This window comes from Elephantulus edwardii, unplaced genomic scaffold (genome assembly GCF_000299155.1).
Source record: "Elephantulus edwardii isolate Elephantulus edwardi_28Jun2011 unplaced genomic scaffold, EleEdw1.0 scaffold00049, whole genome shotgun sequence".
Lineage (NCBI taxonomy): Eukaryota > Metazoa > Chordata > Mammalia > Macroscelidea > Macroscelididae > Elephantulus > Elephantulus edwardii.
In genome coordinates, this window is record NW_006399799.1 from 10402934 (window position 1) to 10414531 (window position 11598).

The 11598-nt window shown below is 37.0% G+C and overlaps 1 protein-coding gene across 1 annotated transcript; it reads left to right on the top strand.

Moving 5' to 3' along the window:
- The first annotated feature begins 3164 nt into the window (after positions 1-3164).
- NDUFS5 (NADH dehydrogenase (ubiquinone) Fe-S protein 5, 15kDa (NADH-coenzyme Q reductase)) lies at positions 3165-8982 on the top strand. Its single transcript, XM_006886485.1, has 2 exons — positions 3165-3380; positions 8878-8982. Exons 1-2 carry the CDS (start codon positions 3165-3167, stop codon positions 8980-8982), a joined length of 321 nt encoding a protein of 106 aa, XP_006886547.1.
- The last annotated feature ends 2616 nt before the right edge of the window (positions 8983-11598 follow it).

The following is an 11598-nucleotide window of genomic DNA, read 5'->3' on the forward strand; positions in this document are numbered from 1 at the left end:
GGTTGCAGTTTCTCCAAGACATATTTGTTTATTTTTTTGAAAGTCCATGGGATATTCAATACTCTTCTCCAACACCACAACTCAAAGGCACTGACTTTTATGTTGGTCTTAATCATTGTCCAACTTTCAGATTCATAGTAAATGATTGAAATAGCTTGGGTCAGGTTCACCTTAGTTTTTAGACCAATAATATCATTGCACTTTAGCACTTTGGAGAGGTCCTTGACAGTAGATTTTCTCATTGCAGCCTGTCTTTTGATTTCTTTTTTTATTATTATTAATTTTAAAGAAAATTTACAGAGACTTTGGATTTCCATTCATTCATTGTTGCGTTTTTCTCCCTGCAGTTCACTCTTCTCTTTGAAAAGTAAAAGAAAAATTCTTTCATTATTATACAATCCCTCCCTGCCAGGTCCACTCCACTATGCAGCCTTTGTTTTGGACTTCTGTCATGACAATAATACCTAATCACATAGCCCTTTTAAACAATTCTCTCCCTCATCTGTTTCAATGCAGTATACATTATTTATCCCATCTTTCTCAGTCTCCCCCCAACTCCGATGTCAGTCCCATTTTAACAGTGGCACTATGCAGAATTTGTCCTTTTGTGACTGAGATATTTCACTCAGTATAATGTCCTCCAGGGTCACTCATTTTGAATAATATTTCATGAGTTCCTTGTTTTTCAATGCAGCATAATATTCCATTGTGTGGATATACCACAGCTTCTCTATCCATTTGTTTGTTGATGGGCACTTGGGTTGTTTCCAACTCTTTGCTATTGTGAACAAAGCCGCAATAAACATGGGTGTACATATATCTGCTTGAGTGGCAGTTATGGTTTCTTTGGGGTCTATTCCCAGTAGTGGAATTGCTGGGTCAGCCTCGCCAGCATTTGGTACTTGCCGTTCTGTTAAATTTTGCTGTTCTGACTGGGGTGAGATGATATCTCATAGTTATTTTGATTTGCATCTCTCTTAGAACTAGGGATTTTGAACATTCCTTCTTGTGTGTGTTTGCCATCTCAATGACTTCTTTAGTGAAGTGTCTGTTCATAACCTGTGCCTATTTTTCATTTGGATTGTTTACCTTTATCTTGTTGTGGTGCCTTTTGATTTCTTAACTGCTGGTACCAATGGTGTTGATTATGGATACAAATAAGGTAAAACTGTTGATAATTTCTATCTTTTCACCATCTATCAGGATATTGCATATTGGTCCAGTTTTGATGATTTTTGTTTTCTTACATACAGACATAGGAAACTAATAGGTTAGGGGGTTTGCAGAGAAAATTGAGAGAAGTGGTTATTTGTGATGTGATGAATTGATTCATTGGGGTAATGAGGGTAAGTGTGTCAGAGACAGTAAGGTTGGCAGAGGATAGAGCAGGTTTCAGGGCTGTTGTATATAGGGTTGCTATAAGTCACAAGGGACTCAATGGCACATAACAACAATAAATATTATAGATTTTCCCCCTCAATGGGGCAAATGTATTTCATCCTATTAAAAGATACAATAATTTAATTACCTGTTTCTCTACTGTTGCACATTTAAGTTTTTTTAAATTACATTTTTTTTTCTAGCAGTCTGAAAAGTGAGCCCCTACATTGCCTCCATTCAGTGCACTTGCTGTTGTATACCCACTGCCTTGGGAGTCAATCAGGTTTCTGAAGCTGAATATATTTATAGGAGGATCTTTGCCCATCTTTCTCAGAGTAATTGGTGGATTTGAACCACTAATATTTCAGTTGAAAGCATTTCCACAGTGGAAACAAAATAGTTCATTACAGTGTGATGTATAGTAGGCCTGTGAAGTCCCTTCTGGAAGATTATAGTCTTGAAAACCCTTTGGAGCAGTTCTACTCTGTCACAAGGGGTTACTGTGAATCAGTTCCACAACACACAACGACATAAACCAAGGAATCCTTCATCGGATTTCCACTTGATGTTAGTGGAAGTAGACTGCCTTATCTGCGTCCTGAGCAATGAGTTCCAGCTAACAGCTTTTTGATTAGCAGTCCAACATTTAACCTACCTATGATGCCAGGACTCTTTAATGTTGGCATAGATAGGATTTTTTGGTGGTGATGTTATGTTTTTGCATTGTTCTTTCTCTTTTCCTTAAGTTTTTGGTTGTTTTTTTTTAAAACGCAGAACTTGGTCATCTGCCATAGATTTGAACAGCTTGCTTAATGAAAATGTTTAGTGAAATTGGGAAAATAGTATCAAACAACTTTTCACAGGCTATTTAGTTTTTTATTAACAGTTTATTTTTCTTAAAAAATTCTCATCTGCAAAACAACTAAGAGATGATCATCTCACTCCAGTAAAGACAGCAAAATTCAACAGAGCAGCAAACAACAAATGCTAGTGAGGTTGTGGGGAAACTTGAACCCTTATTCACTGTTGGTGAGAGTATAAAATGGTGCAAGAACTGCGGAAGTCAGTATGGCACTTTCCTAAAAAGTTGCAAATAGAAATACCATTTGACCCAGCAATTCCACTACTGGGAATATACCCTAAAGAGACCATAACTGCCACCCAGGCAGATATATGCACACCCATGTTTATTGCAGCTTTGTTCGCAATAGCAAGGAGTTGGAAACAACCGAAGTGCCCATCAACAAACGAATGGATAGAGAAGCTGTGGTATATTCACACAATGGAATACTATCCTGCAATGAAAAACAAGGAACTCATGAACTATTAGACAAAATGGATGACCCTAGAGAACATTATCTTGAGTGAAATATCTCAGTCACAAAAAGACAAATACTGTCCCGTAAAATGGGACTGACTGGATTGGGAGGAACCTAAGAAAAGAGGGGATAAATAATGTATATGGCATTGAAACAGATAAAAGAGAGAAGTGTTTAAAAGGAATATATGATTAGGTATTATTATCATGACAAAATTCCAGAAAAATAAATGCATTGTAAAGTGGATTGTCAATTTGGGGGGTGGGAATTGTATAACAATGAAAGATTTCTTTTCAAAGAGAAAAGCGAACAAGGGAGAAGGATTGGGCAGGGAGGAAAATGTGCAACAATGAATGGGGGGGGGAAAATGGGAACAGTATGCTTAAAAAAATATGTTGCATTAAAAAAATTCTCATCTGATCATATTGTTGTGGCACTGTTTTTCTTTTATTTTCCATTTCAGCCATGCCTTTCCTTGATGTGCAGAAAAGGCTGAACATTAACATAGACCGATGGTTGACAATCCAAAGTGCAGAGCAGCCTTATAGGCTTTCAGCCCGATGCCATGCTTTTGAAAAAGAGTGGATAGAATGTGCCCATGGGATTGGTGGTACCCGGGCAGAAAAAGAATGCAAGATTGAGTATGATGATTTCAGAGAATGTTTGCTTCATCAGAAAACGGTGAGAAAGTGATGAGAGTGGGAGCTGAATTGCTTCTTTTTGGGGGGAGGGGGCACTCTTAAGTGTTTTTAATGGTTTGTTAGGCAATATCTTGCCCAGTGTGAACGGGCAAAACTTTTGTGCTGAAATACCATCTCTGTTTAGGTACCATGCAAGCTCCAGGGGTGTCCTTAGTTGTGCTTTGGCATTTGGAATCCACCAGCAAATCCAAAGGTGAAAGATGGGCAGTCTCCCCTTGTAAGATTTACAGACTCTGAAAACCTACTGGAGTCAGCCCAGTGACAATGAGTTTTGCATTTGAGTTATTTGGTTACCATGACAGAGAAGTTCAGTGCCTTCAGATTGGAGGAAGGCCATCATTTTTTTCCTCATTCTCCTCATATTTTTCTTTTTAATGTCATTTTAATACTAGTTTATATATAAAGTTCATATACATTGGTTTTTCAACCCCCATTTTTTCTTAATGTTTTATCTTGTTGGAGCTATCAAGTTAGGAATTGCACGTGTTTATTTCCATTTTTCAATAAGTTATAGAACAAGGAACGTTAATTAGTTGTAGATATTTGTCTTTGGGATCTTTAGGTGACAGTTTTTTCAATTGCTTGATCCCAATGTTAGGGAAGTGGTTAAAATTGTACAAATCTACTACATAGAATTTTTTTTTTTACTGTTGTCAGTTTTTATTCATAGTTGTCAAATAATAAAAACTGCCCCCCTGGGTTTTTACCCTGTAATTGTGTTATGTGAGGAGAATCAAAGTGGTTTGATTCTGGAAGGTGGTTTCTCCCATCTTGATGAGAGTTACTACATAGAATTTCTAGAACAGTCTTAGAACACTTTCTGTTGTGGGGAGATGGAGGTACTGTAAGGATGATTGGTTGATTGATTGCCTTGTGAGTCTGTTAAAAATGAAGAAAGATAATGGTTATTAATGACATGATGTCCACCTTTACTATAATTGAGTGAGGACCCAACATACAGGGTCCTCTTGTTCCTTAGAGAAAAAATACTGGATGAGTGTGGCTGTCATGCCTTTTTCTATGCTTCAAATATAACATAGAAATGTTTTTATTACTCTTTGGAGTTTGGAAGACAATTTAGATTTTCAGTTACATTTATAACAGTTATCCGGAACAAAAGATGCAAATTCCTTTTCTCAGCATCTGCTGTTTAAGGGCATTGAGGTAAAGTAAATCCAAACTTGGACAGAATGAGAGACTGTAGGCTAATAATTTTATATTTATTTCTGAAAATATTGATCATTAAGTGAGTAATATTTTCATGTTACCGAGGAACAAATAGGTCATATTTAACCACTTTCCAGCACCTTAGTTCACAGTATAGCATCCCATCTTTTAGACCCCTGTCATTTATTGCTCAGATCTTCACCCTTTTTGCAAGTAGACCAGTCTCATGAGGTAGAAAGAACATTAGGTTGGGAGTTAAGAGAACTGGATCTTGATGCTCATTTTGCTACCATAATTTTTTTATTTGGGGTAAGTCACTTTCTCTTGGTCTTGGTTTCCTTATTTGGAACAATTAAAGAGTTGCTCTAAGATTACCTCCTAACCTAGTAAATTTGTGTTTAAACAGATTACCTTTTAGAAGGTCACCTTAAATGACTAGATTTCCTTCCCATAGAGGACAGAAGTTAGTGAGTCAGGAATTTGAAAATCATTCTTTGTTTTATTTAACTTATTTTCCTAAAAGGTTCACATTGATTATTTCTGGGGAATGTAGTGTGTTGCCTAAGGCTTTCCCATAGCTTGAACTCTTATGTGCAGTTCTTTGAGCCTGTTTTTTGGGTTGTTGGTTTTTTTTTTGTGGTTTTTTATTTTTTTTAAATAAGATCAGTGTTGTTTAGGAAGTGTACGTATTTAAAATATTTGCTGATTTCATACTTTAAAAATGGTTCAGTGGCTTTTACTTTTTCCTTCCCTTCATCGCTCGCTCCTTCCTGTTTTTTTCTATTCCTATTATTTTTGTTATCTGTCTTTTTTTATGATTATTTGATACTCTTTTTTAAGTTATTTATTATTAATTTTAATGAAAATTTACAGAGACTTTGGATTTCCATTCATTCATTGTTGCACTTTTCTCCCTGCCCACCCTCCTCCCCAGTACACTCCTCTCTGAAAAGTAATGAAAAATTCTTTCATTGTTATACAATCCCTCCCCCCAGGTCCACTTCACTACAGCCTTCATTCTGGACTCCTGTCATGATAATAATACCTGATCACATATCCCTTTTAAACAGTTTTCTCCCTCATCTGTTTCAATGCAGTATGCATTACTTATCCCATCTTTCTCAATCTCCCCCCAACCCTGATGTCAGTCCTGTTTTACAACAGTGGCACATGCAGTATTTGCCCTTTTGTGACTGAGATATTTCACTCAGCATAATGTCCTCCAGAGTCATCCATTTTGAATAATATTGCATGAGTTCCTTGTTTTTCAATGCAGCGTAGTATTTCATTGTTTGAATATACCACAGCTTCTCTATCCATTTGTTTGTTGATGGGCACTTAGGTTGTTTCCAACTCCTTGCTATTGTGAACAAAGCTGTAATAAACATGGGTGTGCATATATCTGCTTGGGTGGCAGTTATGCTCTCTTTGGGGTCTATTCCCAGTAGTGGAATTTCTGGGTCAAATGGTATTTTTATTTGCAACTTTTTGAGAAAGCACCACAGCGCCTTCTACAGTGGTTGCACCAAGAAGTTATATATGTTATTGTTGTTATTTTATGCCATCAAATCTGAACTGACTCTTTTTTTTTTTTTTTTACTCTTTTGTGTGCGTGTACCGTCAAATCAGATCTGACTGGTACAGGAGTAGATTGTCCCTCCTTCCCCAGCAGAGCATCTGGTGGGTTCAAGCCGTGCACCTCTGGGATTGTAGTTGCAGTTCCTTGCCACTAGGCCACTAGAGCTCCCCTTTTTTTGTCTTTTGTTTGTTTGTTTGTTTGGTTTTTTGGTTTTTGTTTTGTTTTGTTTTTTAACTGACTCATAGTTAACCCTCCAACAGATTTTCAGAGACAGTAAATCTCATGGATGAGATTGGCCATCATTCTGCCATGGAGAAGCTGGTAGATTCAAACTGGGCATTTTTGGGTTGGCAGTGCAACTTCTTACCGTTAAGCCACCAGAGCTCCCTATACATGATAGTTGTGTACTATTGAGACATAACTGATCATAGCTGACCCTACAGCGGGTTTTCAGAGACAATAGATAGAAACTGCTCATTTTACTCCCTGCAGAGCAGCTGGTGGATTTGAACTGCATACATAGTTAGTATCTATCAAGCAGTGTTCTAAATGCTTTATAATAATGCATTTATTTCTCACTACAGTTCTATGAACTGAGCTGCTATTATTTTCCCACTTCGTTAAAATCTCAGCAAAGAAAAATTAAGGACATTGACTAAGATGAAATAGTTAAAAGGTGGTAGAACTGAAATTTGTACCTGGCAAGGTGTCTGCAGAGCGTTTGCTTTTATCCATAATACTCTGTGGTTCTTAATGCTAGTTTTGAAAAAGATTGACTTCTAGTGTTGTCATAGCTCAATCATGGCTGATGCTCTGTTGAGAAGCCCTTTAATAAAGAAATGTTAAGCGTCCAGTCTTTAAAATACTTAAGTATACATCAATATTTAGGATACTTGGATTTTGCAGTAAGAGCCTGAATAATTCTTTAAAGATAACCAGGTATTTTAACGGAATGCACTATTTGTGCCTTTGTGAAAGTTACTCATTCAGAAATTATTTCTTGGAGAATCTATTATGTCAAGAATTTTTTTACACACTGGAAACAGCTATAAGCAAAATAACAAATAGCTCCCTTGTAGAGCTTCTATTCTAAAGGGAGATGGGAACACTGAGCAGAAAATTGACAAGTGAGTAAAACATAGTGTGTCAGACGATCATAAGTGCAGTGGGGAAAATAAACAGGAGGAGGATAGAAAGTGCTGATATTGGGAACTAACTGGATACTGTTTTAAATGGGGTCAGAGAAGGGCTCTGAAGAGATTTGAGCAGAAAGTTAAAGTGAGACACTTCATAAATACCTCTCTCAAACTGACACCTGGTGTCATCAAGTCTGTTCTAATTCATAGTGACCCTATGGGACAAGGTGGAATTTTTCCTTAGCCTTTCCAAGGCTATAAATCTTTACAGAAGTAGATTGCATTATCTTTTCTCCCGCTGAATACCTGGTGAGGTCAAACCATCAACCATTTTGCAAGCAGCTGCTTAATGTGCTGCACCACCACAGCTGTTTCTTCCATGAATATGAGGTGAGAATGTTCCAAGCAAAAGAAATGGCAAGTACAAAAGTCCCTAAGTTGAAGCAAAAAGTACTAGAGGAAAGATTTTTAGAAGGCAAAGTCAGAGAAGTAGGCCTTGCAGACTAGTAAAAGGATTTGCTTGCTTGCTTGCTTGCTTGCTTTATTTATTGATTGATTGATTGAGTGTGTGTGTGTGTACTGTCAAATCAGATCTGACTGGTACAGGAGGCTATTGTTCCTCCTTCTTCAGCAGAGCATCTGGTGGATTTGAACCGTGCACCTCTGGGATTGCAGTGCAGTTTCCTGCCACTAGGCCACCAGAGCTCACCAGGATTTGCTTTTTATTTCAGTAACGTGAGAAGTCATAGGATTTTGAACAAAGGGATAATGTGGTATCTCATTGGCATCAAGTCAGAACCAACTCTTTACTGACCCTTCAGTGAGTTTTTGGAAGCTATAAATAAATAACAAGGGAATAAATTATCCATTTTTCTCCCACAGAGTGGCTGGTGGATTCAGACTACCAGAGAGATGGCATCTTTAAATTAGAATCACGGCTACCTATAGCCTCTGCCAGCAGAGCTACCCCAATGTGATTAGGACTGATAACTATTTTTTTCATAGACTCCAGGGTGACTTTCACAAATGTTTGAACAGCATGGTTTTGATTTGTTGGGAAGAAACCAAAGCCCTGTCTGAGAATAGGCAGATCCCAAGGGCTCAGCAGTGACCAGTGGCTGAATAAATATTACGACTTTACTTCAGTATGATAAAAAGAAAGTTCATGTCGTTTCTTTCATCTTCATTTATACACAGTAAATAGAAACCTTTGCATATGGAAGTCAGCATTATACAGTTGGTGCAATGGTCCTGACTTTTTAAAACAAATTTAATATGTACATCTATGCCTGTTAAAGATTTTTATTCAAAGTTTTTTGCTATTATCTATGTAAATACCTGTACTTCTGTACATAATCAGAACACTTTAGTTACTTTCAAGAAAATACTGAATATATATAGTATCATTTATTTGTTTGAAGCTTGGAAAGTGATTTGAAGATTATTCTCTAAAGGTGGCCATCATCTGAAAGGTGCTATAGAATGAAAAGCCTTTCCTGGTTTAAAAAGAAAATCAAAAAATTCAGTTCAGTTTTCCTCCTCTCCCTTTCTGGTACTTATCTCTTACAAGCTTAAATGATTTTCTCCTTTGACAGATTAAACGGATGGCTGACATCCGGAAGCAGAGGGACAAGCTGATAAAGGAAGGGAAGTATACACCTCCACCCCACCACTTGGGCAAGGGAGAGCCCCGGCCCTGAGCTGAGCACCTGCAGATCTTTACTGGAAAGATTCTTAAATGAAAACTTGGTGAAAGTGTCAAAAATAAAAATCTATTACTCCGTTCTATTTGTTCAGGTATTTTTTTTTTATCATACTTTGCTACAGTGAGATTGAATTTTTTTTTTTTTAGTTAAACTATGTTACCTCAGTAAACAAGTTGCCATAGTCTTTGATGCTTCCTGTCTGGTTTCCATAAAGCACAGGCTTGGACTGGAAAGGAGGGAGCAGTGGAGAACATGATTGTGTTTTTAGAAATTCTGTTAAGTCTAACTTTAAGGCCAAGAAAATACCTATTGGAATGTCCCATTTTAAAAGAAGCTAATTGTTTTAGTCTGCTTTATTTATACATTAATACTTTTTTTTATTTTCATGAACGTTTACAGACTTTGGATTTCCATTCATTCATTCATTGTTGCACACTTTCCTCCCTGCCCACCCTTCCTCTCTAGTTCGCTTTTCTCTTTGAAAAGTAAAAAAATATTCTTTCATTGTTATGCAATACCCCACTCCCGCCCCTCATTCCATTCCACTATGCAGCTTTCATTCTGAACGCTTGTCATGACAATAATATCTAATCATATATTCCTCCTAAATATTTCTCTCCTTTATCTGTTTCAGTGCAGTATACATTATTTATCCCCTCTTAGTTTCCTCTGAATCCCAATATCAGTCCCGTTTTATAACAGTGGCATTATACACTATTTGTCCTTTTGTGACTTAGATTTCACTCAGCGTGATGTCCTCCAGGGTTGCCCATTTTGTATACTATTTCATGAATTCCTCATTTTTCAGTGCAGCATAGTATTCCATTGTCTGAATATACCAGAGCTGCTCTATCCATTTGTTGATGGGACATTATACTTTTAAGTGTTTGAAGGAAGTTTTTGAAAATCCAAATGTAAAAAAGAACCTTACAAAACTAATAAATACTGAGAATATATTTGAAATGTTAGATGTCTGGCAACATTTTGAACCATAAATGTTTCAAAGGATCTCTGTAGAGAAAGTATATTGTGTCTAGTCTCAATCAGAAGAATGGAATTTGACACTTCCTCAGGGTCCTGCTTACTTGTTTTGTTACAGGACAAAAATCATAGCCAAGAAACATTTTCTCAACCATACTTACTAATGAATTGGCATGCAAGCAACATGCTGGAATCTTTGTAGCAAAATCTTGTGCTATGTCCCTGTTCTGTGTTCCATATGTACCTTTCTCTGAGTTTTTTTTTTTTTTATTCATTATGGCACTTAGTACATAGAAATATTTTTGAAAACTCAAACCAGAGAGGCATGTAGAGAGGAAAGCAGAATGTTAAACCAAGACTTAAAGTAAGTAGCTGCCCTTTCACTACCACAAGAAAAGATACCCTGGTGGCACAGTGATTAAGTACTTGGCTGCTAACTGAAAGATTGGCAGTTTTGAACCCTCTCAGGTTTCAGGAGAAAAACATGACAATCTTTCAAGATTATAGCCAAGAAAACCTTGGGCACTTGTACTCTGTTCATGCAGGGATGCTATGAGTTGAAATTGATTCAAGGGCAACTAATAAGAAAAATCTTTAAAATACCCACAACAGGTCAAGTCTAGCTGCCAAGTTGAGACAGGTAGAAAACCACTTCTGGCAACTTGGGAGTTTCTGTATCAAATTCTATGTGAGCCAACCATATCCCTAAACTTTGAAACTCACGTGGCAGTATATTCCTTAACTGTATAAGCCATTTTGAGATGGGTTTTCATACATCTAGAATTAAAGAGGCCCAGAGAAATAGCAAGTATGTCAATTACCTTTTTACTTTAAGAAAAAGGAAGTAACTTACTTGGAATCCAATGTTTATAGTAGAGTCAGCATTTGAATCCTGATCTAGACTTGGATTTAGGACTAGAATATAGGTCTTAGGAGATCCTTGCTACTGTAGTAAATACAAAATAACCAAAAACATCCCTATATAAAACAAACCATAACTTCTTTGAGGACTACTAGAAAGCAGTATATCCAAGGACACCTGAGTAACCAAATCCCAGAAAGGATTCATGAATGAATCCTGGTCTGCTTCCAGTTGTAGTTACTTGCTTCTGGTGTGACTGAATGGACCTGCTACATGGGGAGACACTGCAGGGATAAGAGGAAATCAGCCAAGTCTAGGATGACACTATGAAGTGGGAGGACAGATTGGAATCTGAAACAATCTCAAACAAAAGTAAAATTGCCTGGCTAAACAATTCTGCCTTCAATCATGCCTCCTCCCCTCAAGTTTTGCTGAGATAGAGGAAAATAGTGTAGTCCAGCACATTAGAGTAATTGCATTCTGTGACCCTGTCAGAATTTTAATTCCAAGGGGAACCAAAAAGTATTTGAAAGTGCAACCAATCTCTTCCCAGCTCAAATACTAACAAGACCAAAAAGTCATTATCTCTTAAAGTTTGAGATGTAGGCTGATATGTGGAAAAAAATCTAAAGAAACTGAGACTGCCCTAACTACAACAAATTTTAATTATTAACCACTTTAATTAGAGGAAAAGGGCAGCTACTTTTTAGGAAATTAATATGCTGTATTCTTCACTGTTATTTTAACACACAATTTGTAGAATACAG

Excerpts from the sequence above, each read along its gene's own strand:
- NDUFS5 (XM_006886485.1), top strand. The coding sequence starts at position 3,165 with ATGCCTTTCCTTGATGTGCAGAAAAGGCTGAACATTAACATAGACCGA. Across the intron at positions 3,381-8,877 it reads GTTTGCTTCATCAGAAAACG|ATTAAACGGATGGCTGACAT; the intron begins GTGAGAAAGTGA and ends CTCCTTTGACAG.